This window comes from Cebus imitator, unplaced genomic scaffold (genome assembly GCF_001604975.1).
Source record: "Cebus imitator isolate Cc_AM_T3 unplaced genomic scaffold, Cebus_imitator-1.0 Scaffold75, whole genome shotgun sequence".
NCBI lineage: Eukaryota > Metazoa > Chordata > Mammalia > Primates > Cebidae > Cebus > Cebus imitator.
In genome coordinates, this window is record NW_016107390.1 from 5712459 (window position 1) to 5739978 (window position 27520).

Consider the following 27520-nt stretch of genomic DNA (forward strand, 5'->3'; position numbering starts at 1 on the left):
AAGAAAGAGTCTGGAGATGAATGGTGATGAAGGTTGCACAACAATGTGAAAATTATGTTGCTAACTGTACACCTAAAAATAGTCTAAATGTGTAATTTTAGACTATTTTTAGTCTAAATTACTTTATGTGTATTTTACCACAAATTTTAAAAAGCAAAGATGAAGATCTCTATATTCTGCTTAGATTGGTCTCCAGAATAGATTATTAAACAAAGCAAGGAGTACGAGGATGTATATAGTAGTCTATCATTTGCTTAAGAAGGTGGAGAGGGGACTGAATATTTGATTACATTTTTGAAAACATCATAGAAACACAAGCCAAAAACTTAAAAACAAAAGTTACTATAGGTTAAGGAGAGAACAAGGTGGAAAGGACAGGAATACAATAGACTTTGTTTTGTATCTCAGAATAGAACTTGTTTTTAAATTTGATCTTTGAAGTATTTAAATGTTTTACATAACATTAAAAAAACTGGATTTTAAAAACGCAAGACACTTTAAAAATGAAGCAAACTTAACTGTGTATAGAGTTGGTGGTACAGGAAATTATTTTAAGTAATTTTACAGTAATCTGACAGTACATTCCACATGCTATACACCCTAAGGACAAAAAGAACTGCAAAAAAAGCAGGATTTTGAGCTTTGCCAGGTATCCTGCTCCTAGAAATTTTATTGTTTTCTGAAACTAGAATATAATATAATGTACAATGATAGCATGTAAAATGACATAAAAACCTGTATATTATGTAGAAAAACACATTACGTAAATAATAGCATGAAGCAAATAAGAAAAGATGCTTACACCATTAGGAATCAAAGTTTTCTGAGAGAAAGATATAAAATAAAATTAGTGAAAGCCATGTAACCTTAAATTTGATTTGGGAATACCAGTGCAAAATAGTAGTGCATTTTCTCTTAAAAAAAAATCCACTAGTGGTGGTCATGGTGAAGAGGCGGGAATAAAGAATAAGTTTGGCCAAACACAGAAAGTTTTTGAAGCTAAGTGATAACACATAGAAGCTCTTTGTATTATTTTCTATACTTTATATATGTTTGCAACTTTCCACAACAAAAATCAAAAGTTAGAAAGAAATCAAGAGAGGAAACTTACATGAGTAGGTTGAGAAAATTTTCTCTCAACTATTAACTCGACATCTGGGAAAGGAAGAGCCATGTTCCTATCTCTAGTAGACGTTCTCAGATGCACAGCAGGTTTTCCATCTTGTAGGAAAGGGACAACATCAGGCAGCTCCCAGACCACCATCAGGTAAATATCATCTTCCTTACCCTTTAATAGAAATCCAGTGAGTATATGAAAAGTTCAGCTAATTACTTTATTTTGAACTGTTTTAAAGAGAGAGAAAATAAACCTACACTGATGTATCCACCGTCTAGCTGTACTAAATTTTCAGCCCCATCTATTCCTTGCTAATATAATTCTTCTTTCTTCTTCCCTCCCCAGAGTAACCAGTAATGTGAATATGATGTTAGTAATGAAAGTTTTAATATTTCTCCATATACATACATATACATTCTACATGTATATGATAGTGCTTTCAGACTTTAAGCCATTTTATAAATGCTGTCCAACTGTATGGATTCTTCTTCAACTTTCTTATTTCACTCAATAGGATGTTTTTGAGATTTATACAAGTTATTTAATGGAACTCCAGTTCATTTATTTTTAACTGCTTTATCATATTATATAAACATACTACAATTTATTTATCCATTACCCCATAGATGGATGTTCGGGATGTCAATTTTGTATTGCTTTCCTTTACAGACAGGCAGCACAGTTTCTAGAGTATATGTCTGGAGTAAAATGACCTAACTATAAGATATACACATCTTCAACCTTACTACTATCACCAATCGACTTCTCTAGGTAGTGTTTAGCTATGTTCACTCTCACCAGGAGTAGATGAGAGTTCCCCTTTCTTCGTATTCTTGCCGATACTTGGAATTATTTGATTTTTTAAAATTGTTTTGCGTGATGAGTGTGAAATGGGACACTTTAAAACTAATTTTTAATACCCTTTCAAATAGGAAGAGAGGAAGTCAAATTGTCTCTGTTTGCAGTTGACATGATTGTATGCTTAGAAAATCCCATCTTCTCAGCCCAAAATCTCGTTAAGCTGATAAGTAATTTCAGCAAAGTCTCAGGATAGAAAATCAATGTGCAAAAATCACAAGCATTCCTATACACCAATAACAGACAAGCAGAGAGCCAAATCATAGTGAATTCCCATTCACAATTGCTACAAAGAGAATGAAATACCTAGGAATACAACTTAGAAGGGATGTGAAGGACTTCTTCAAGGAGAACTATGAACCACTGCTCAAGGAACTAAGAGATGACACAAACGAATGGAAAAACATTCCATGTTCATGGATAGAAAAAAATCAATATCATGAAAATGGCCATACTATCCAAAGTAATTTATAGATTCAATGCTGTCCCCATCAAGCTACCATTGCCTTTCTTCACAGAATTAGAAAAAAAACTACTTTAGATATCATATGGAATCAAAAAAGAGCCCTTATATTCAAGACAATCCATAGCAAAAAGAACAAAGCTGGAGGCATCATGCTACCTGACTTCAAACTATATTACAGGGCTACAGTAACCAAAACAGCATGGTACCAGTACCAAAACAGAAATATAGACCAATGGAACAGAGCAGAAGCCTCAGAAGTAAAGTCACACATCTACAACCATCTGATCTTTGACAAACCTGACAAAAACAAGCAATGGGGAAAGGATTCCCTCTTTAATAAATTGTGCTGGGAAAACTGGCTGGTCATATGCAGAAAACTGAAACTGGACCCCTTCTTTACACTTTATACAAAAATTAACTCAAGATGGATTAAAGACTTAAATGAAGACCTGAAACCATAAAAACCTGAGAAGAAAACCTAGGCAATACCATTCAGGTCATAGGCTTCATGACTACAACACCAAAAGCAATGTCAACAAAAGTGAAAATTAACAAATAGGATCTAATTAAACTAAAGAACTTCTGCACAGCAAAAGGAAGTATCATTGGAGTGAACAATGAATCTACATGGAACTTAAACAAATTACAAGAAGAAAACAACCCCATCAAATAGTGGGCAAAGGATATGAACAGACACTTCTCAAAAGAAGACATTTATGCAGCTAACATATGAAAAAAATCTCATCGTCACTGGTCATTGGAGGAATACAAATCAAAACCACAATGAGATACCATCTCATGCCGGTTAGAATGATGATCTTTAAAAAGTCAGGAAACAACAGATGCTGGAGAGGATGTGGAGAAATAGGAACGTTTTTAAACTGTTTGTGGGAATGTAAATTAGTTCAACCATTGTGGAAGACAGTGTGGTAATTCCTCAAGGATCTACAACCAGAAATAACATTTGACCCAGCAATCCCATTACTGGGTGTATACCCAAAGGATTATAAATCATTCTACTATAAAGACACATGCACACATATGTTTATTGCAGCACTATTCACAATAGCAAAGACTTGGAGCCAACCCAAACGTTCATCAATGACAGAATGAAGAAAATGTGGCACATATACATCATGGAATACTATGCAGCCATAAAAAAGAGATGAGTTCACGTCCTTTGCAGGGAAATGGATGAAGCTGGAAACCATCATTCTCTGCACACACAGGAACAGAAAACCAAACACCACATGTTCTCACTCAGAAGTGGGAGATGAACAATGAGAACACATGAACACAGGGAGGGGAACATCACACACCAGGGCCTGTTGGGGAATGGGGTGCTAGGGGTGGGATAGCATTTGGAGAAATACCTAATGTAGATGATGGGTTGACGAGTGTAGCAAACCACCGTGGCACGTGTATACCTATGTAACGAACCTGCACCCACCAGGCGCAGTGGCTCACCGCCTATAATCCCACCACTTTGGGAGGCTGAGGCAGGTGGATCATGAGGTCAAGAGATTGAGACCGTCCTGGCCAACATGCTAAAACCCTGTCTCTACTAAAAATACAAAAATTAGCTGGGCATAGTGGTGCACTCCTGTAGTCCCAGCTACTGGGGAGGCTGAGGCAGGAGAATAGCTTGAAGCCAGGAGGCAGAGGTTGCAGTAAGCCAAGATCCCACTACTGCACTCCAGCCTGGCAAGAGATCGAGACTCCATCTCAAAAAAATAAAATAAAAAGAAAAAACACTTCATGTTCTGCACATGTATCCCAGAACTTAAAGTATATGAAAAAATATACTAAAAATGAAAGCTATTTACCACTATACATAAAAAAGAAAAAAACCCTAATTTTTTATTAGTTACATTAATCATATTTCCTTGATTGTTGTGAGTTGAACATTTTTATGTGTCCGTGAGCCATCTGGATTTCCTTACTTGTCCTTTGTTCATTTTTATGTTGGGCTATTTTTTTTCCTGGACTTTGGGGATTTCTCTACATATCTTGATTCCTAACCCTTCTTCAGTTAGCTGAGGTGCAATGGCCTTTTCATGGTCTGTGACTTGTTCTTTTCACTTTGTTTTTTAAGACAACCTTTTATTTTTAATTTGAATGTAGTAATGATACTTTTGCCATATCCCATCTGTGGATGTGGTATATCTCTCCATTTATGCAGAATTTTTTCACATCCTTTATTCAGATTTATTTCCACAAAACTTTTGCATATTTCTTGCTACATTTATTTTAGGTACCTTATACTTTTGTTTGTTATTGTTATGTGATCATTTTCCACCTGGACTATGTTATGTCTTCGTGTGTGTGTGTGTGTGTGTGTGTGTGTGTGTGTGTGTGTGTAACAGGGTCTTGCTCTGTTGTCCAGGCTGGAGTGCAGTGGTGCTATCTTGGCTTATTGGAATCTCTGCCTCCCAGGCTCAGATGATCCTCCCACCTCAGCCTCCCAAGTAGCTAGGACTACAGGCACGCACCACCACGCCCGGCTAATTTTTGTATTTTTTGTAGGGATAGGGTTTTGCCATGTTGGCCAGGATGATCTTGAATTCCTGGCCTCAAGCAATCTGCCCACCTTGGCCTCCCAAACTGCTGAGATTACAGGCATGAGTCACCGTGTTCAGCCATATTTATATTTTCAAACTGGTTATTATTGATGAGATGTCATTAATTGTTAATTTTTGAATTGTTATATAGAAAAAAAGTCAAAATTTTAAGGCTGATTATTTGCTTGCAGAACAGGACTCTTTCTATATTGAAAAGCCACTATGAAAAGTGGAGAGAATATTGATCTAGGAGTGAAGACAGCTGGTTTCTAGTCTTAGTTCTTGCAGGACATCTTGTAGTTTTCTAGGAAAACAGCAGTTCATACAATGCTAAGAGTATTATTATGTAGTTGCTTCATAAGGAAAGATCATTTACTTTAAGGGACACACAAATACAGCTATATGAATAGATGGATCCATAAAGTACTGTGAATAAAAGGAAGATAAGTAATTAATCATCTTCTTGGAACCCCCATAGCACTTTGTTTATTATGTTAGAACAGTAATCTCTCACCAGCCTATGGTTTTGTCAACAATGGCTTGGGGGCATATTTATCTAAAATTTGCCAAAGGTTTCATATGCAGAATGCAATTTTATCCCCTTAAAACTGAGATTATGAGAAGAATTGTTGTTTTCTTCTCTTGTTTTCTATGAAGTTGTATTAATAGACCAGTCAATTTACAATCTGCCCTCTCGTTACATGGCTAGAAAATCATTCCCAGAAAATTCAGCACAGTGATGGTTTGTGCCCAGAGCGGGCAGTTGCACAAGCATTTTTCTGAGACTTGAGAAAATGAAACCAAGAACAGAAGTGTAAGAGACATACGATATTTAAGCTGTTAAGGACTGTGTGAACACATTTAAAAGTACATAATATTTTGGAGACCCTTCTCAGCTTATAATGCATCAGCAATGTTTTCTGAATAACTGAGTATGACTACTAAAGCAGGTTTTGGCTTCTTGGTTTTTGAAATTTGTTTGTTTGTTTTTGTTTTTAAGGCAGCTGGAGTCCAGGAAGACAGAGGTTTCGGTTTATCTTTCCTCCATTCCACTCTCAGCTCCAAATTCTACCTGTCCACCTTTCTAACCACAGCAGTTTCTGGCGCACAGAGAAATGGGGTTTGGAGTTTAGGGAATGAAATGAAATAAAGCTGATTCTATTTTTGGCTGAAAACAAAGGCCAGGTTAGTCTGAGAACCATGCCATCATGAAAGCTTCTGAAGCCCTTTTTGAAAGCACTCACAGCAGTTGTAATAGGTGATCAGCGCCACTCTTATTAAATCGTGCATTTCATAGTGAAAGGGAGTATCTTTCTGGAACATGGCAAATATTTGGTAAATGATCATTGAAAAAAATGAATGAATTTAAGTATTCTAGAAAATAAGTATGTAAATCGAATTATTTTATTTCAAATAGGCAGATATAATAAATAAATGATACACTAATAATAAGTAAATAAGTATACTTTCAACATTATATTATAAAGCTGCCCCCTCCAACATTAATAAAAATTCTCTAAATACCCCTTATAAATTTACTATTATCTACTTTACAATAGAGATTCTTTACTTTTTATGTTTTATTCTTTCAATTCTTAATGAACACCTACTCTGGGCATGGCCAAGAATACAAATATAAATAAGAGAGGTTTTCAGTTCTTATCAAGATCAGTCTGCAGGTTTTAAATGCAGAACCAGAATAATCAGAGTGAAAAATGCTGCAGTAGAACTAAAAACAATTTTGGTGAGTGAATAGTTCCATGCTACTTTTGCAGCCCTTAAAAAAGAGCATTTGTGACAGCAGACATTGTCTGGTAGGAAGGGCATCCTGATGAACAATGGCACTTAATAAAATTTCATTTTTAGAGTGTATTACTAAGAAATTCCTTTCTACAGTGCCATTTTGGATTGCTCAGGCAAGAGAAGAGTGTATTACATCAGGGAAGTTTGTCACTCCTTCTTTCAGTTCTTAAGTCATCAGTTACCTTAAGTTGGTGCTTCATGATTGCTGTGCTATCCAAGATTTTTCTGATCTTAGCTTTCAGAAGGAGAATAATAAAGGTAATGAGTCCTTGAGTTCGAGGTGATGGGGTGACATCCACGCAATAGCCAGAATAAATGATCCAGTCTTCATTTTAAATTTGAAGAGGGCATTAGCATTCCAAGGTGATAATAGAGTCATAGGAAAAATAAATTAGCCTACCTCAGTCCTCCTCAAACAGCCCTGGGCAGACTGGATCATTAACCTCAAAATAAACAAGGCGATTTTGGTGACAAACTGAAAAAGTGACTTGAGCATCCCTGAATGCATTATGAGTTATAAGGGACAGAGCCTGCTGGAGAGCAGTTCTGCTAGTGATTTATTCCAAAAGGAGGGTATAAAGCATGTCAGAGGTGGCAGCTGAGTATAAATTTAACCTTCTTGTCACGCGCCTTAGGAGGCCCTAACTAACCCTTCAGCAGAAGCTTGATGGGCAGGAGGTGGCGGCTGGGCAGCGCTTCTTTTTCACTCTTTGCATAAACACTATCTTCAGCTGGCTAGCAAGAGAGGAGTTACATGGGTGGGGATTACCCACTGACTCATTGGATTTTCCCAAAAGGGCACCTACAGAACGAACATGAAATGGGATTGTTAACCTGGATCATTTTGACAGTCCCGTTGCGCTCCAAGGCCAGGAGCAGGTGCTGTTGTTCTTCCGGGGATTTGAGGAACATGAGGCGCCGCAGGTAGTGGTCGTCCTCCTTCCAGTCTTTCCCCTCCAGCAGCACTTTCATCTCCTGCCCACTGCCAAAGTCCCAGATTTTGACTGTTCCTGAGCAGGCAGAGAAAAAGACTATGTGGGTAAAAATGACTTAGAGAAAGCTTGGCTTTTAGCTCAGAGAAATTCATCCGATCGAAAGCTTTCTGCCAACGATTTATCCTATATTTATTTCCTATTCAGATGGGTGAGTCTTCTCAGGCTTGCAGTACATGAAATTTATTTCTGTATGCCTTGATTTGTCACAGGCTGAAAAAAAATAAACAGGACCAGGAAACGCCTTGAAATCTACCCTCGGTCTCTCCTACTAAGCTTTTTTTCTTAGGTGGATCTTTTCTGTTCTTATTCTCCCAGTGCTTTTCCGTGTGCTAAACACCCTGTCCTGATCACGGGAATATTAGCTACCATGCCACAGTTACTGTTCACAGCGAAAGACCATTCCAGTAATCTATCACATTTCCTAATGTGCTGACATGTTTTAGGACTTCAGTTCTTATTAGATAATAAAAAGTTGGAGGGAATCCCAGCTGGTAAGAAACTGCCAAGCTTGGAGTGGTTTTGTTGGTTAAGGGAGGAAAATGAAAGAAAAGTGTCAAGTTTTTTTCTTACATTTAAAATTATACTTTCTGTTTGAAACTGAATCCCCAATGTGATGGTATTTGGAGATTATTAGGTCATGAGGGTAGGGCCCTCATGAATGGGATTAGTGCCTTTATATATAAAAAACAAAAAAGGCCAGCCCCAAATTCAGATATGCTGTGGCTCAGACAAAAAAAGAAAAAAATAAAAATAAGTAAACTGGGCTGAAAGATCTGCCTTTCCCCTTTGTCACATGAGAACACAGTGAGAAGGGACCATCTATAAACCAAAAGGTGGGCCCTTGCCAGACACCAGAGCTGCCCGAGGCTTGATCTTGAACTTCCCAGCCTCCAGAACTGAGAGAAATCAATTTCTGTTGTTGAGAAACACCCAGTCTTCCTGCCTTGAGTGGTAAGGAATGTCAAATGGTCTGAGCCCAGGAGGTTTTCCTATCTCCCGCTAAGAGGTAGAGAAAAATTTGCCCAGTTCTTTCTCCCTTACAATCGGTCTTCATCTACAATAACAGCAAAAGGGTCTCTGCCCTTCCCTCAGTGGCTTAGGCTGTTGCTTTGTCAGTAAGACAGATGCAGGGGGACTTTCTGTTGCTCCACAGCGTTGGCTGTTCCTCTCCCCCAGATCTGCACCATGTGGGAGGCCGGCACTGTGTAACATGTGATGAGCTATGTGAGGAGCATGGGAATGAACATACACTCCCTTTGTGTTTCTGGTTTTCAGAAGCTCTGTACTCTCATGCTCTCCTACACTCAGATCTCAGCAATTCTTACAAATTTGAATACATTCTCACCCATCTGAATGCTGCTCCCATTTCCTTCTCATCACTGCCCTAGGTAAAGCCAGTAAGTGTGTCCTGTCTTCCCCTGGAAGTACCTGTCTCACCTTAGATTTCAGGTTATTTGCCCTGCGACATCAATTCTCTCATAGGTTCAAGAAAAGTTCTGGGCTGAGTGTGGTGGTTCACGGCTGTAATTCCAGCATTTCGGGAGGCTGAGGCGGGCGGATCACCTGTGGTCGGGAGTTCAAGACCAGCCTGACCAACATGGAGAAACCCCAACTCTACTAAAAATACAAAATTAGCTGGGCACGATCTTGACTCACTGTAACCTCCACCTCCTGGGTTCACGTGATTCTCTTGCCTCAGCCTCCCAAGTAGCTGAGATTACAGGCACCCGCCAGCACACCTAGCTAATTTTTGTTTTCTTTAGTAATGACAGGGTTTCACCATGTTGGTCAGGCTGGTCTCAAACTCCTGACCTTGTGATCCACCTGCCTCAGCCTTCCAAAGTACTGGAAATACAAGCGGCCTCTTTTTATTTTTCCTAGTGCCTTTCAGATTCATTCAAACTGCTGCACATATAACTAGTTTGTTTCTTTGCATTACTTGTAATCACTACAGTATTCCACTGCAGTGTGTCTAAGCAGTCATCTGTTGAAAATGGGTTTTTTTTTCAGCTTTTGGTTATTATGACTAAATCTGTTATAAATTTAAAAAACAAAACACCACCCACTCTATAGTATCCCTTTGTAGCAGGTGAAATGGACAGAGACACTTTCCTTATTGTTAAGTTCATTTGTTTGCTTTGGGGGACCTGGAAGAAGGGGCCACAGGGATAATAAACGGTATAATTGTGGAATGCCTATTTCTAGGTCATTGCTCAGAGTGGAGAACTCTCTTCTCAGAGGGGCTTTTATAGTGGTCACCTCAGGTTCAGACTCCAGTGAACCACAGGTCTTTTCCTCTTCGCCTTTAACCCTGCCCCCTTCTTATCCCTCAGCGCTGATCCTACTCCACACCCAGAGTGTTTTCACTGCAGTATTTTCTATCTCCTACACCAGGTTCTCCCCATCAGCAACACTCATGCTCCCAGTATTTGTTTGTTGGCCACTAACACCATCATTAAACATTGGTTAAATACTCCCTATTACCCAGCACTGTGGTAGAAACGGGGGTATTTAATGAATAATCATAGTTCCTACCCTCAGGGACTCTGTGGTATTATAGGAAAGCAGCCACACAAACCGTTAAAAGATGTCATCGTGATCTCATACATTCCTGGGTTATGCAGACGACAGTCGCATTGCCTAGATTTCCTGCCACCTTAGGACTTGGGATTTAGTGGAGCAGAGAGCAGGGAGACGTACTCCTCAGTAATGAGAGGAGACCAGTGGCTCACGGTCTGAACTTCTCCGGGAGTCAGAGAATCTCACTTCCCAGGGTGTCTTGGATCTGTCAGTTTAACAGGGAGGGCCTGGCACAGTGGCTCATGCCTGTCATCCCAGCTACTCAGGAGGCCAAGGAGGGAGGATCACTTGAAGCCAGGAGTTTAAGACCAGCCTGGGCAGCACAGTGAGTCCCTGTCTCCAAATAAATAAATACAATAAAATAAATTTAACATACGTACCTTTGAGGAGGATGAACTCAATATTTGAAAGAATTCTAGGTTCTAGAACTAACAGCATAAAATATGACTTGCTTGCATGAAAGCAATACTATTGTCAGTCATATACTGAATTGCTTAATGCTTCTGCCTGATAATAACCGTGTACATTGCTCAGCATTTCAACAACCCTTTTCATGTCTACGCAGGGTGTGCTTACGGAAAGTGAGATTGCTTTCTCAAGAACTGGTCCACGTGAAGGGCAGCTGCATTTATTCCTACCCCATCAACTCAGCATTCATGATTTCCTTTCACACTGTGTTGTCATCTGCTCACACTTTAAAAAAACCAGACTTTCACACATCAGGATGCTCACTCAATTCATCAATTGGCTTAGGAACCAGCACTTATTGAATAAATATAGGCCTAGGGTAAATATATTCAGTATAGTGCATGCAATTGGTCATATGGTCTAGATAAAGCAGTTCTTTCGTTTAGAATGCAGTGAGTGGGGTGAAAGGTGGGGTGGTCTGTGGCTCTCTAGTTTCTGGAAGTCCTGCCAGTGCTCCATAGCGTAAGGCATAGCAAATGACCTAGCCCAACCTGGGCCTGGCGTCCTCTCAAGAAGGCATATGAACACTCCAATATAGAATTCTAGGAGTAATGTGACAAAGTTGGCTGGATGTTTTGTCTGGTCCAGAAGTCTACTGTCGGCAAAACTATTGTTAGCAAGCACTGGATCCGATGCCTATCTCTTAGCTAATGGTGCCCAAAAGTGGAAGGATAGAATGAGTCAGTGCAACACAGATTCTCTGAGATGGCATATGTGAAAGACTTTTGCAAACTGTTAAAGCAACTATGTAAATGCAACATGAGGAATTATTTTTAACATCCATATCAAGACATTGATGCCTGTTAGATAAGGGACTCTACCACTATTCCAGACGTTCCACCCAGGCATAGGAATTTCACTGGCATACAGATATATTCCAGCCTGCTTTATGCTCTCCTTCTATCCCAAAGTACTAAAGAGTTTTCGACAGAAATTCTCAGGACACTAAAATTACTCTGACCGTTATATGCTCCTGTGGCAAAAATAAATCCGCTTTCATCGATAGCTGCAGAAGTCACTTCAATATTGAAGCCATGAGAGTCTAAAATCTGGTATACTTGGAGTCCCGTCTCGAGTTCCCATACCTATGGGAAATAACAAAAATATCAAATAATCCCTTTGAATAAGCCCTTCAATTCTCATTAGAATTTTACCATATTCAAAAATGGAACTCTACATCTAACACATTTCCTAGTTCTCTGCCCTGAATGTTGGTTTGATCAAAGAAAGTTCTAAAAGATAAAGTGCATTTAATAGTTACTGTGCTCTCCTGGACTGCAAATGTAGGGGCTGAGACAGCCGGGGACTCTATTTCAGGCAGACCCTGGCTGTGGAAGAAGTGGTCAGAAGGTACTGTAAGCCTGAAGCAAGGTTAGAAATGGATCAGTTATAAGCGCAGCAGACAAAAGAAAAACGAACTGGATTTATTCGCTGGTGACACTCATCCTAATTAGTCAGGGATCGTGGGACAGGGTCTGTGGTTAATAGCATGGGATCTGAGAGAAGAACCCTGAGGAAAGAGCTCACTAATCTTTCCTAGGAATGTTCTAAATAGGGACACGGGCCCAGTGAGAGAGAGAATGGGAGAAACACAGAAAGAAAGGAGAGAGAAGCTGACTTCAGAGGAGGCCATCTGTGTAATCGGATGGGTATAATAAAAAAATCTAGAGACATCTAAAGACTCAACACTCATCGTGATCTCTCTCTGGAAACACAGTAGAGGATTTAGACCTGCAGATTTTCTGACTGAGTCTCTCCTTCTTCATGGAGTTGCCATGTTCAGATGTAAATTGCACTGCCAGTTAGTAACAGCACTGAACTGACAACACAGAATGCTTGCACTCTAGGTATTGTGGCAGAGGGGACAGCAAATACAAAGTGCCAGGGGTGAGAAGGTGCATCCTTCCTCCAGGGAATGGAAAGAAAGCCCCTGCAGCTGGGTGAGAGGGGAGCGTGGAGGAGATGGCGCTGATGAGATAGTCTGGCGGCCGGACAATGAGGACCACTTGCTGGGGAGTGGTAGAGCTGGGACTTGAGTGAAGTCCATGTGGCCCTAGAGTCCGTGCTTTTAACCTCTGGGTGTCCCTGGTTATAGACAGGGTTCTTAAGGGAGAAAGAGGAATGTGGGTCATTGCATGAATGGGTCTCAGGGGTCACCCATCTCTCCTGGCCTGCAGTGTGATCCCTCTCCAAGCAAGCTGTCATGAAAACTCACCTTGATGTATTCCTTTCCACCCTTTCCTCCCACACAGGGATGACGTTTTCCCCATAAGAGGTGACTGCACGAAATACTGATTGCACGAAAGCAGGGTAGGTTTCAGCTTTCGTTTTCCTGTACTGTCTCTTTAGGCGTTACCAGAAATGTGCTAATACAATGAGCTCAGGTGATTCTCCAGCGAACAATCACAGAAGTCAGAGACTGAGAGGTCATTTGAAGGGTCCCCAGAGGAATGCTGCCTGCTAGTCCATATGTCTCCTTTCAGAGAGTGTGCATGAAATGAAGGGGCAAACACCTAAAGCCAACACCTCCAGTCATCACTGTCAGATGACTTCAGGGGCCGTAATGACAGACACAGCTAGCGTGGCCAGGGGCCCTGGCTTCTAGGAAATGCTGTGATGGCCGTGTTACAGGAAAGCGATCCTGAGCCAGACTCCAAGAGAGGGCTCTTGGATCTCATGCAAGAAAGAATTCAGAGCAAGTCCATGGAGTAAGGTGAAAGCAAGTTTATTAGGAAAGTACAGGAATGAAGAATGGTTATTCCATGAACAACCCCTGAGGGCTGCTGGTTGCCCATTTCTTGATGATGTGCTAAACAAGGGGTGAATCATACATGCCTCCCCTTTTTAGACTGTATAGGGTAACTTCCTGACATTGCCATGGTATTTGTAAACTGTCATGGCGCTGGCAGGAGTGTAGCAGTGAGGATGCCCAGAGGTCACTCTCGTCACCGTCTTGATTTCGGTGGGATTTGGCTGGCTTCTTTACTGCAACCTGTTTTATCAGCAAGGTCTTTATGACCTGTATCTTGTGCCAACCTCCTATCTCTTTCTGTGACTTAGAATGCCTTAACCATCTGGGAATGCAGCCCGGTAGGTCTCAGCCTCATTTTACCCAACCTCATTCAAGATGGAGTTGCTCTGGTTCACATGCCTCTGGCAGCTGGGCTGGAGGAATGCAGCAGAAAGGGCATGGGTGCTTACAACCAAAAAACTTGGGTTCATATTCCAGCCCTCGTGCTTAAGATCCCAGCTATGTTGCTTGATCTCTCTGAGCCCTTGTTTCCTCATCTTTAAAAATGAAACTCTTTATCTGTCCACAGAGAACCGTTGTGAAGATTAAATAAGACCACATACTTAAGGCTCTTGGCACGTATTCTGAATCTACAGGGGTTACAGTAAACACCTATAAATTTATTCTCCTTCCTTCTTAACATAAATCCTCTTCCCGTATTCAGTTAAAAAAATTAAAATGCAAACTAGTTCTGTCTTCTTAATATATTTCCTCTAAAATTCCTGTTTTGATTGTGAAAACTAGCCGTGTTTATTCAATTGAGCATGTGGCTTGACAGCAAGCAGTCTGAACTGGCTTAATTAAAACGCTTGTTTTTCACGTACTCGTGAAAGCTTCAAAATCACTCTAATGTATGGTCTTATCATATGCGCTGCTACATTTGCTTCATCATGCAATGATTTATTTTAAGAAGAGAAAATTGTATCCGCATTGCCTTTTTCCTGTTTGAAAAGCCAATATGTACTTACCCTAATTATGGATTCAGAGCAGATAGTGAGTACTTGGTGAAAATATTTGTTGTAAAGCATGACATTAATTTCTCGTTCATGAGTGTGAGGAATCTGTTTTGTATCTTGTATCATCCTAGTCAGAGGATACATGTCCATAACACTAGATCCTGGAACAGAAGGAAGAATCTCATAAATACCCAGTATTAGAAGTTTTGAATCACAAAGGTTTTCAGTCAAGCAGTTGGGTTTGGTAACAGCCAAACAGTGAGATTAGCAATATCAATCAACGCCTAGGAAACTTAACGAGGTGAGAATATTTTAATTTATTCTAGAACATTTTTGACAGATAAAGCACATATGATTCAGCCGCAGCAAAGCATTAGTTTTGGACTGGATTACTTTTCAAGTGCAGGCCATTTGGACTTCGTTGATACCGTTTTTAGTGAACCTCATTTTCCTGTATTTCATAGTCCACTTCTCTCCTTCTTTATTGTGCCTGCAGTATGCCTCTCCATCTGTTGTACAGCAATAAATGTGATGACCAGCTTTCTGCTGAAGGTTAGCTTCCACTTGGTGGTGGAAATTTATTGTCAGAGAGCCCCTTTCAACCAACAAATTGATAAAGCACTCTATACACATGGTCTTACTAAATGTAATGAATGAGAATGATCACAAGCCAGGGTTTGCAACATCATTATGAAATAAGATTAATTTCCAAATCACCACTATGAAGTAGAAGTAGATGAGGAGTAGGTATTCTTTACTTGCACTTTTCTAAGTATGATTTAAGTAACAGAATTAACTAATTGTGTGCTCTGTTTTAGTGTGACGTCTAGAAATATAAATAGGAATCTCAGTTAGCCGGGCATGCTGGCGGGAGCCTGTAATCCCAGCTACCTGGGAGGCGGAGGCAGGAGAATTGCTTGAACCCAGGAGGTGGAGGTTGCAGTGAGCCGAGATCACGCAGTTATACTCCAAACCTGGGCAACAGAGTGAGACTCTGTCTCAAAAAAATTAATAAAAAAATAAATAAGAATCTCGGAGCATTCCTGTGGCTCAAGCAAAAGTGAAACTTCTTCCCTCTTTTATCGATGTAAAGATTAAGTTAATAAGGCCGACTTTGCATTGAGTTTCTCAAGTTTCTTCAAATAATTCTTAACTTTAGGAGAAGTTTCAACAGGAGTTGCTAAACACTCTCGTTTAATTTTAAGATAAAAATTGTTTACGTGTAAATAAGGACTGAGATGGTTCATCTGGTTCTATTTCTCTGTTCGGATACCTTAACATGGAAATGTGAGCAGAATATGGTAACCAGATACTCAAATCATACTTGGACCTTTTGGTTAATCCTTTCCATTATAGTGACAGTAACTGACTTTATTCAGAATGGAGGTCAATAAATCTTGATATGTTTATGGGAAACTAGCAATCTTCTACTTTTTGGCTAGTTACACTACTACTGCAGAAATGATGCAGTGCCGAGAAAGAATGTGGAGTCAAGAGCTAGAAGCTCTGAGACTGAATCTCAGCTCTATGTTGTCACCTTGTGTCCTGCCCTTAGTCAGCTGGGCTGTTTGAGATTCAGTCTCACCATTTATAAAATAGCAAAAATAGTTACCACCTCATGTGGTGGCTGTGCAGATCAAATGAAAAAATATATGATCGTAATGGCAGTTGTCTTAATAAGAGCAATGATAACAGTGACAGCAGCAATAACATATTCTACAAAGCATTTCTAGCACGCGGTGCTGCTGTGATTAGGATTTAGAGGACTGATGTCTGCTTCATTTGAATAAAAGAATGAATTAAAATCCTAGAGATAAGCTTCATGTAATTCCGATGTCAAGGTCACAGTTGCAGTCGGTGTCTGCAATTTTGATGATTAAGCAATACACAGGGCTTTATATTTTTGCAAACAGAGGTGCTATGAGAATGATATAAAATTGGGAAGAAATCTTGATCTTTCTGTCTTCTTTTTCTTTTTCTTCTTTGTGTTACTAGTTGAGTCCTCGGTTACTATGATGATAAATGGGATGAAAATGCTGAACCTAGTAATCGAACATGCAAATTGGGACACCAAGAGAGAAAATTTGCTTATAGTCATGAGTATGTTCCTTTTAGAGGAGGCAAAACAGAGAAGAGGTGTTTATAACTAAAACCAAGTCCTGTTTTATAACGTGAAAAGTTCTTTATTGAGTATGAAGTGCTAGTTCACTCCTAATCCAGGATATAAAAACACCAAAAGTCAAAAATAATTACATTCTCCATCAGCAGAGATGGCACCAACCTCTTCCCTGCCTTAATTAATCCCACGGGAACTCAGAGCAGGTGGCCAGTGGGAAAATGCTTAGGACATTCATTCTAGTTTTGTGTTCCAGAAGGAGGACCTGCTATTAATAGAATTCATTTTTATCCTGAAGCCTAAAGGTGTGCATGTAAAAAGTGCTCCACCTAGATGTCTGCCTAGCAGGGCCCCTTGTTTCTTTAGTAAGCATGTCTTTCTAAGAGGCCACTAGAAAAGTCAGCAACAAATCTGTTGGCATCAGCACTGGGACTCTATCCTCACTCTCTATCAGTCTTCGTCAAGAGGCAAACGCTGATGAGAGGGTCAGCACTTTTTCTACTGTGTAATGACTCATTATCAGAATGGTATGGGCCCAAATTTCCTCATTGCAGAAAAGGCACTGACTCGGCATGCTACTGCAGCCACTGTAAGATAGGATCATATTCCTGCTCCAGACTCAAAACAGAGCTGCGTGTGGTAGCTGGATTTGCCCTAATAATACACATAGCAACAAGTTATATACATCCCACTTCTTTGCTTAACCCGGGCATTTCTTCCCAGGTTCAAGAACTTAGAGCAATAACCTGGTATTTTCAGGTTAGTAAAACTATCCTTTGAGGGAGGAAAGATAACTGTATAATTACTCAAATAGAACTTTCTTCTTAGATTCAAGAACTTAAAGCAATAACCTGGTTTTTTCAGAAATACATTTCATTCACCCAGCCACAGAAATATATAGGAAAGAGCAGAATTCAATTAACTATCTACTGTCATGAATCATGGTTTCATAAATTACCCTTCTGGTTTTATTTTTCTTCTAGTTAGTGCTCAAGTGCTAGTTTTAAAAAGGTTAAAAATTAATTCATGAGTTTCATTTGACATTAATTGGGTACACTTGCCTGTAATAAGCATGCCGTGATTGGCATCATATATCATAGAATAAATCTGCATGTCCCCTGGTCCTCCTTGGCTGTCATGGAAGACTTGTAATAGTGAAAGAGTTTGTATATCCCACACCCTGAAAACCTGGAAGAATAACAAACACAGTTCACCACTATTTATACTCGCCTTTCCCAACAAAGATATTTAGGTGAAGCATTTTAAGTCTGAAATATGCTCTTATAAACTTATACCAAAGTATTATTTATATGATGAGCTTACATTTGCTAAGTTCCAATTTAGTTCTGGGTTGGATTATTGTTCATTAATAGCAGAGGAAAATAGCAGCAGTGATTAAAACTTTGCTTAAAGGTATACCTTTAGGAATTGGATTTTTCTATCATTACTCTTTAAGAATCTGGCTCGGGCACAATGGTTCACACCTGTAATCCCAGCACTTTGGTAGGCCAAGGCGGGTGGATCATGAAGTCAAGAGATTGAGACAATCCTGACCAACATGCTGAAACTCCATCTCTACTAAAAATACAAAAATTAGCTCGGTGTGGTGGTGGGCACCTGTAGTTCCAGCTACTCCAGAGGCTGAGGCAGCAGAATCGCTTGAACCTGGGAGGCAGAGGTTGCAGTGAGTCAAGATCATACCATCGCACTACATCCTGGATGAAAGAGTGAGAATTCGTCTCAAAAAAAAAAAAAAAAAGAATGTGGAGGAATAATAAAAGATCATGACTTAGATTTGAATTAAAGTCACATTTCTCTTTGTATTATGGATGAGAAAATAGGAAGAAGACATATTTTAAGTGGAAGCTTTCAAATTGCTCTCTCATGACATATGAAGATGGGAACATCTTCCTAAGTGAAGTTACTAAAAACCTCCCTCTCCACTTGCCCAAAAGCATAAGAATTATAGAAAGCAGTTTTTAGGGATGGTATAGACATACTAAGAGTATAAGAATATAGGTTATTAACACTATCCTTTAAGGGAGGGAAGATAACTCTGTAATTCTCAAATAGAACTTGAGTTAAGCTTGTGATCTGAAAGAACTGGTCTTTGCATTCTTTACTATCTGTTTTTTTTAGCAAGTTAGTGTTATTGAATTTCAGAGATAAGTGTTGATTAATCAATAATTACATTTCTTCAGTTGTAGAAGCTGGGGGGAAAATTACATTTTCTAGCTATATATCAGCCCTTAAATAATATTTTCATGTTATAATAAACGTATTAACCTATCAAATTGGAGTATTTGTTGAGTAAATGGGTGACCATTAACAGAACCACATATAAAACTTTAGTAAGTAGTTAACAGAGTAACCAACTTGAGGCATTTATAATTGAGTTCATTACAAGTTAATTAGGTTCAAATCTTCACTATTGCTAAGGCAGGTTAGTCCTCATATGTAAGAACACAAAGTTGGCTAGGTCCCGTGACTCGGAGAACACGGGTGAGGAGCTTTTGCTCAAATGTAAACCTTCTGTAGGCTAGTATTGCTTGGAACTTGTGCCGTTGAGATTTATTTTATTTATTCTAGTGAAAATGCCAATTTTAAAAGAGTAGCTAGAGTATTGAGCCTTTTCAGTCTTTTATATTATAGAGTAAGCAAGTATAATGGACTATATGAACTTCAATACAGAGCATAGAATGAGAGACAAGAGGAGGAAGAGACAAAAAAGTGGATTCACGGAGTTCACCAAAACAATGTGTCTACGCAAACTGTTCTTCATTTTATTGCCTTGGCTAAGGTCTGTTCATGGCTGGCAGTCTTTCTGCTGTATGCATATACACTCTGAATTGTAGTTGACAAAAAGAACAAGGGCCTAGGCAAACGAGGATTAGGGTTTCAATTCTCGTTCATCACATAAACTTCTTGAGTCTCAGTTTTCTTGTTTCTTGAATGGCCATGATGACATCAGCACCATTCGCCTCATTTAATTGATGTGATTATGTTTTGAAATCTGTGACGTTCTCTATAGAGTTATTATATTGGCTTTTGTCTTCTTTGTCTTCTTCAGTGTTCAGTTCTTTGGGTCTTTACTGTGTGTTTTAGGGAAGTGGCAGTTCCTGCGCTGTGGGAGGCATAAAATCCTTCTGCGTCATTCTGCTCCTATCCTCTAGGTTTCTCTGCTGCCCCCCTCCCTATATGCCTTCTTTGCTACTGTCACACCAAAGTGTTTTGCATTTCCAAAAAGCTTCTTTCTTATTCTGGTCTCTGTGCATTCACAGGAACTCTTCCTTTCATCTGCAATTTCCTCTCAAAGGCCTTCTCTATCTAGCTAACTCCTACTCTTTTTTTTTTAACTCTTCCATAAAGAGAACTAAAGAGTTCAGGTCAGAATAGTGCTAAAAATTTTTGCTTTGATGAAATATTTCTTCTCCAAACATACAGAAAATATATATTTAAAAAAGTAAAAAGAAACAGCAGGGCTTCAAAGAAAGATATATCTCTCTCTGGATCCAAACAAGAGAGAAGCATAAAGCGGTGAATGGGCTGAGCCCTGAGACCTGGGTTGTGACAGCTGAGCAGCTTCTGTGACAGGCAGTGACAGCTGAGCAGCTTCTGCAGAAGACAGGACCAGAAGACCTCCATGCCTTGGCTCCATGGCAGAGATAGCAGCAGGTCTTCCAATTCAGAAAAGCAACAGGCTGTGCTCTGTCTTTATCGGGATGTGTAATTTTTTCAAAGATATTAGACCAGTGAGGTTGGGGCACATCACTTTCTGACCAGGAAGTAAACAAGGTAACCTCTGGCTCAGGGACTAGAGCTATTTATGATCTGGGACCTAAAGGGCCAGGTAGAGGAGAGTGTAGATTGGAAGGAATGAGCATAGACACACACACACACACACACATACACACACGCACACGCACACAGAAAGAGAGAGGCTGCAAGCAGTGGCTCACACCTGTAATCCCAGCCCTTTGGGAGGCCAAGGAGGGCAGATTACTTGTGGTCAGGAATTCAAGACCAGCCTGGCCAACCTGGTAAAACTCTCTTTCTACTAAAAATACAAAAATTAGCCAAGCATGGTGATGCATGCCTGTAATCCCAGCTACTCAGGAGGCTGAGGCAGGAGAATCGCTTGAACCCAGGAGGTAGAAGTTGCAGTGAGCCGAGATCATGCCACTGCACTCTAGACTGGGCAACAGAGTGAGACGTGGTCTCAAAAAAAAAAAAAAAGAGAGAGAGAGAGAGAGAAAGAGAAAGAGACAGAGAACTAAATATTAAAAGGAGACTATTCTTTTTAGAAAAATATAGAGGAGGAGGCTATCTTCAAGAACTTCAGAGTTGGAAGAGATTTCTTAAATAAGCACAAAAAGCATAAGCCATGAAAACTTTAAAAATTAAAATTAAAAACTTCTGTTCAACCAAAGCAACAAGCACAAAGACACAAAGTGTAGAAACTACTCAAATGTTCATTGGCCAAGTTAGACAAATAAATGTGCTGCATTCGTACAACAGGATTCCATCAGTAATTAAAATAAATGAACTACAGCTACATGTAACAATATAAATAAATATCAAAATATACTGTTGAGGGAAAAACTGCAGTAGGGTATATTTATTATAGTATTTATGCTATAAATATTACATAAAACATTCAAAATAAAGCTATATCAGGGACACTTGCACTAATGATTTAAAAACATGGTGCTGGTTAAAAATTAACAAAAATTCAAAAAAATTAATCTTTAAACAACTTTTCATTGGACATCCTTCCAATTAGATGTTCTTTCTCTGGATACCTATAATGTAACTGTGCTTTCTCTGGATACCTATAATGTGCTGCTTAAGGACAGGGATATGTTCTGAGAAACATGTCCTGAGGCAATTTTGTCCTTCTGTGAACATCATAGAGTATAATTACACATACCTAGCTGGTATAGCCTACCCTGTGCCCAGGCTATATGGTATAGTTATATGATCACCATCATATATGATGCAGCACATGACTGCATCTGTCTGTATTAATTGCTATATTGTAGAAGTTCAGTCAGGATGGTGGGAAAAATTGTAAAATAGATGCAAACCCTCTTGGAAGGCCAGAAGGTTTTTGCAAAAGCCTCGGAAAAGAATGAGCCGAAGGTGGTGGTTCTTACCCAGTGGCAATTAGGCAGGAGTAGATAGAAAGGAATGTGGGAGAGTTTATCTAAAGAGCTTGTTTACTCATGTGGTCCTAAGGCTGACCTTTGAACATCCATGGGCCCATGACTGCTCTCTACTTGGGGGGTCAACAATGTTATTACCCACAAATGGTGTCAGCTTTAGGCCTCAGAATCTGGCCTTTAATCATTATCCACAAGTGTGCTGACTCAAAGCCTCTGTCATTAAATCTAGACTGAATAAATGCCTGGAGTGCCAGCTGGTCAGGGCCACAGTTACTAACTCTTTACCAAACCCTTCTTTGTGTCTGTGAGCAGCCGGCTGCCTAGCCTGCTCTTTCACTGGATATTTGTGTCTGAGTGTATCTGTTCATCTGTCGCTGGGTCAGGGTCTGCTGGTTGGACCTGGCATAATATGATGACTTATTCAGTGGCCTTCTCTACTAGACTATAACTCTCTTGGGGGAAGAACCACAGCTTATTTGATTCTTTTTCCCCAATGTCTAATGTATTCTGTTTAGCTTGGTTGGTTAGTTGGTTTTTGGTCTTATTCTCTGTCTTGGTCAAATAGGCATTTATATGGCTTTGCACTGTATAGACAATACATTTTTAATTTAATAAATCAATTAATAAATAGGATAGCCTCAGAAAACATAATCTATTTACTTTATTCTTAGGTGGTCACAGTATTTTAGTTGCTTTAGGGGAAAGAGAGTAGTGATATCTGTGAACCCTGAACATCTGAGATGAGTCTCAGTTAACTTAGAAAGTTTATTTTGCCAAGGTTGAGGACACATGCCCCTGACATAGCCTCACTCAGAAGGTCCTCACGACATGTGCTCAAGGTGGTCAGGGCAGAGCTTGGTTCTATACAGTTTAGGAAGATGTGAGATATCAATTAATATATGAAAGATGTACATTGGTTATGTCCAGAAAGTCAGGGCAGCTCAAGCAGGGAGGGGGCTTCCAGGTCACAGGTAGGTGAGAGACAAATGGTTACATTTTTTTTAAGTTTCTGATTAGTCTTTCCAAGGGAGGCAATCAGATATGCATTTGTCTCAGTGAAAAGAGGGATGACTTTGAATAGAATGGGAGGCAGGTTTGACCTAAGTGTTCCCAGATTGACTTTTTCCTTTAGCTTAGTGATTTAAGGGCCCCTAACATTTATTTTCCTTTCTCATATTAATTAGGCTCTAGTCTTCTTTCACCAATTCCCCTAGAGGTTGTCAGTGTTCTTTTGTCTGTTTGTTTGTTTTGTTTTTTGAGACAGTCTTGCACTGTCACCCAGGCTGGAGTGCAGTGGCGTGATCTCAGCTCACTGCAACCTCCACCTTCTAGGTTCAAGTGATTCTCCTGCCTCAGCCTCCTGGGTAGCTCAGATTACAGGCACCCACCACCATGCCCAGCTAATTTTTTGTATTTTTAGTAGAGACAGGGTTTCACTATGTTGGCCAGGCTGGTCTTGAACTCCTGACCTCATGATCAGTCCCCCTCGGCCTCCGAAAGTACTGGGATTACAGGCGTGAGCCACCGCACCTGGCCAGTTGTCAGTTTTCTTATGGTAGATATTAGTGATACAAAGCTCAAGAGGGCAGAAGTGGAGTCATGTCAGCCCATGTTTAGGAAGAAAATGGGCAAAACATCACAGAGGCAGGCTGGGTTGTCATAAAAGGAAGCTCAGTTGCTTTACGACAGGGATATGTCATGAAGACATGTAAAGAAAATGAAGGAGGGTAGGTGGCTTCTACTAAAGAGGCCAGGGCAGAATGGGATATTTGTAAGTTATAAATTAAATATTATATACATGAATATAAACTGAAATTATTTTAAAAATTTATCTTCTAGCAGCAGTAAAAATAATAATGATAATTTTCTTTTCTTTTTTTGAGATAGAGTTTCGCTCTTGTCACCCAAGCTGGAGTGCAATGGCATGATCTTGGCTCACCGCAACGTCCGCCTCCCAGGTTCAAGCAATTCTCCAGCCTCAGCTTCCGAGTAGCTAGGATTACAGGCACCTGCCGCCACACCTGACTAAGTTTTGTAATTTTAGTAGAGGGTTTCACCTTGTTGGCCAGGCTGGTCTCGAACTCCTGACCTCAGGTGATTTATCCACCTTAACCTCCCAAAGTACTGGGATTACACGTGTGAGCCACTGCACCTGGCCAATAATGATAATTTTCAAATAAATTGGGAATGGAGTGAGATGGAAGGATTTGGTTAACATTGGGAAAAAGATTCCACTGTAAGGTTAAGTGTTTTGAGTAATTGAAATCACTTATCACAAAATATCAAAGAAAAGGACAAGAGAAAGACTTCTCCTGCAGAATTTTGTAAGAATTAATTAATAGGCTGGGCACAGTGGCTCACGCCTGCAATCCCAGCACTTTGGGAGGCCGAGGCAGGCAGATTATGAGGCCAATAGATCGAGACCATACTGGCCAACATGGTAAAGCCCCGTCTCTACTAAAAATACAATAAAAATTTAGCTGGGCTTGGTGGCATATGCCTGTAGTCCCAGCTACTCAGAAAGCTGAGGCAGGAGAATTACTTGAACCTGGGAGGTGGAGGTTGCAGTGAGCCAAGATCGTGCCACTGCACTCCGGCCTGGTGCCTGGCGACAGAGCAAGACTCTGTCTAAAAAAAAAAAGGGAAGAAAAAAAAGAATTAATAAATAATGATGAAGTAGAAGAATTTTAAAAATATATTCATGTGTGTACCTGGAGTGAGGATTGTTTTGATTCATCATATTTCCTGGCATTTCTTCTTGCAAACTTTATGCCAATTATTATTGTCCAAATATATTAATAAAGTATCTGTTTTTTTTTTTTTTTAGATGAATCTCACTCTATTGCCCAGGCTGGAATGCAGTGGACTGCTCCCAGTTCACTGCAAACTCTAGCTCCTGGGTCAAGTGATTCTTGTGCCTCAACCTCCAGAGTAGCTGGGATTACGGGTGCCCACCACCAGGCCCAGCTAATTTTTGTGTTTTTAGTAGAGATGGGCTTTCACCATGTTGGCCAGGCTGATCTCAAACTCCTGACCTCAAGTGATCCTCCTGCCTTGGCCTCCCAAAGTGCTAGGATTACAGGTGTGAGCCGTCACACCTGGCCAAGTATCTGTTGTTTGATGGGTGTTTACTACAGAGTGACTAGAGCAGATTGTCTGATTTATAAGAAGATGCAACACTAACAGGCCATACAAAATTCATTATACATCAAATAATTATGAAGCTCTGCCCTAGGTGTTACAGACACAAAGATTAATAGAAGCCCTATTACCGTCCTTGAGGAGATCTAGGTCTAGGCAGGAGAGTAGACGGACGACAAATAGTGATACTGCATTGTAAGAAATACCTGAATGGAAGTTTAAACATTATTCCATAACGAAAATTGTACCAGTAGAAATCTTTAGAGTTATAATCACATTATGATTTAGATAGAGAAAGGGGTCTGGGGATTTCACCATTTTCTGATTGTAGAGGAAAGTCAGAATTTGGCCTGCCTTTCTAATTTTACCCAACGGCTACAAGAGGCTAATGAGATTTAGTCCCCAAATAAATCAAATCAGGGTCACTCAATTGTTTACATGATTTTACATTAAGAAGCCTGAAGACCTATGAGATTATGATCTCATAAGAGTTAACATAGTACTTCAGACAAATGGTACATTTCAAAATCAGGGTATGTATAGCTGTACAATACAAACGGCACACATTCAACACTGTTTAGGAAATTCAATGCTAAATGTATTTATTAAGTTCTTACACATTACTTAAGAAAAAAATATATTTTTAGCACTGTATGTAGAACTAAACCTGTTAATTTTACCATCTTGCTCTCACATTCGTCCTGTGTGATAACTGGCAAATAGAAAATGAAGACATCCAGCATGTCTTTAAAAATTAACTTTTTAATTGCGAAACTAATGTACCTAGTAAACAGATCCAAACAGTACCAAAACCAAAGTCCTCCTTCCCACATACCACTTAACTCTAGACTCCTCAATCCCACTCCTTACGTAATAATTATTGGAAGATACCACCTCGGGAGGCAGACTATCTCAGTTGAATCCTGATTCATCTGCAATAACTAGTGTACTTGGGCAAATCTCTTAATTTCTCTGAGCTTTAGCTATCCCACTTGTAAGGAGAATAACACCAGTACCTATCTCAATCTACCACAAAGGGTTAAATGAAACATAAATGAGCTTGGTAAAGCAATATAAAGAGCTTACATCTATGTTAGGGCATATTTATGCACTTAGATTTACCTTTTTTTTTTTTTTTTTTTTTTGAGACAAGGTCTCCTTATGTTGCCCAGGAGTGGGACTGAGGACTCTAGAGTGAAGTGGTAGGTGGGAAGGAGGACTTTGGTTTTTGTACTATTTGAATCTGTTTATTAGGTACATTAGTTTGGTAATTAAAAAGTTAATTTTTAAAGACATGCTGGATGTCTTCATTTCCTATTTGCCAGTTATCACACAGGACGAATGTGAAAACAAGATGAAAACAACTCCCAAGCTCAAGTGATCCTCCCCCTTCAGCCTCGTGCATAGCTGGGACTACAGGCCTGCACCCCTGTGCCTGGCTTTACCTCATTCTTTTAATGGCTGAATAGTACTCTGTTTGTGAATGCTCCAAAGTTTATTGTAATTAGTTCACTATTCATAGGTATTAGATTTCTTTATTTTCTTTTATTAAAGCAGTAGTGAACCTCTTTGCACATATATCTTTTTAAAGTACACTGTTTGTAAAGCAATATAAATATAACTGAATAAGTTCCTACAAATAGAATGTTTGTGTCAAAGGGTGTGACTATTTTGAGTTTTGAGAGATATGCCAAATTAACTTTGCCTTTTGAGAAGATTACAGGCAGTTTGATAACTTCTTGATTTCAACTTGCATAATCAGCTTTAATAATCAGTTTCAATTTACAGGGAAAATTGAACTTGATGTCTTTGTCATTCCTAGGTTTGGTCATCAAAGATTTGGGGCAGCTATGCTTTATTTACTCAACTAGATTTTTAGCTTCTTTCGGACAAAGATTATATCAAAATATAAATAGGCACAGAGTCTAATGCACTCTCGGGCATTTAGCATGGGGTCGTATATTGGTTGACATGTTAATTAATGCAGTAGAAAGTTGGGATTCTGCTGGGCGTGGAGGCTCACACCTGTAATCCCAGCACTTTGGGAGGCTGAGGCGGGTGGATCATCTGAGGTAGGGAGTTTGAGACCAGCATGACCAACATGGAAAAAACCCGTCTCTACTGAAAATACAAAAAATTAGCCCAGCATGGTGGCACATGCCTGTAATCCCAGCTACTCAGGAGGCTGAAGCAGGAGAATTGCTTGAACCCAGGAGGCGGAGGTTGAGATGATCCGAGGTAATGCCATTGCACTCCAGCATGGGGAACAAAAGCAAAACTCAGCCTCAAAAAAAAAAGAAAAGGAAAGTTGGGATTCCTAGTTATACAGCCCTCAGACACAGTTTGCCAGCCAAGAAACAATGTGAGGGAACCACATTTGTGAGAGATAAAAGGTTAATGTCAGGCCGGGCGCGGTGGCTCAAGCCTGTAATCCCAGCACTTTGGGAGGCCGAGGCGGGTGGATCACAAGGTCAAGAGATCGAGACCATCCTGGTCAACATGG

The 27520-nt window shown here is 39.8% G+C and overlaps 1 protein-coding gene across 1 annotated transcript in view; it reads right to left on the reverse strand.

Moving 5' to 3' along the window:
• WDR64 (WD repeat domain 64) overlaps window positions 1-27520 on the reverse strand; it is a 147655-nt gene that overhangs the window by 48458 nt on the left and 71677 nt on the right. Inside the window, exons 11-15 of the mRNA XM_017532117.2 lie at window positions 17773-17899; window positions 14608-14756; window positions 11810-11933; window positions 7640-7815; window positions 1112-1288 (exon numbers count right to left, since the gene is read on the reverse strand). Of these exons, the coding sequence (XP_017387606.1) occupies window positions 1112-1288; window positions 7640-7815; window positions 11810-11933; window positions 14608-14756; window positions 17773-17899 (753 nt within the window). The remainder of the gene's footprint in view (window positions 1-1111; window positions 1289-7639; window positions 7816-11809; window positions 11934-14607; window positions 14757-17772; window positions 17900-27520) is intronic.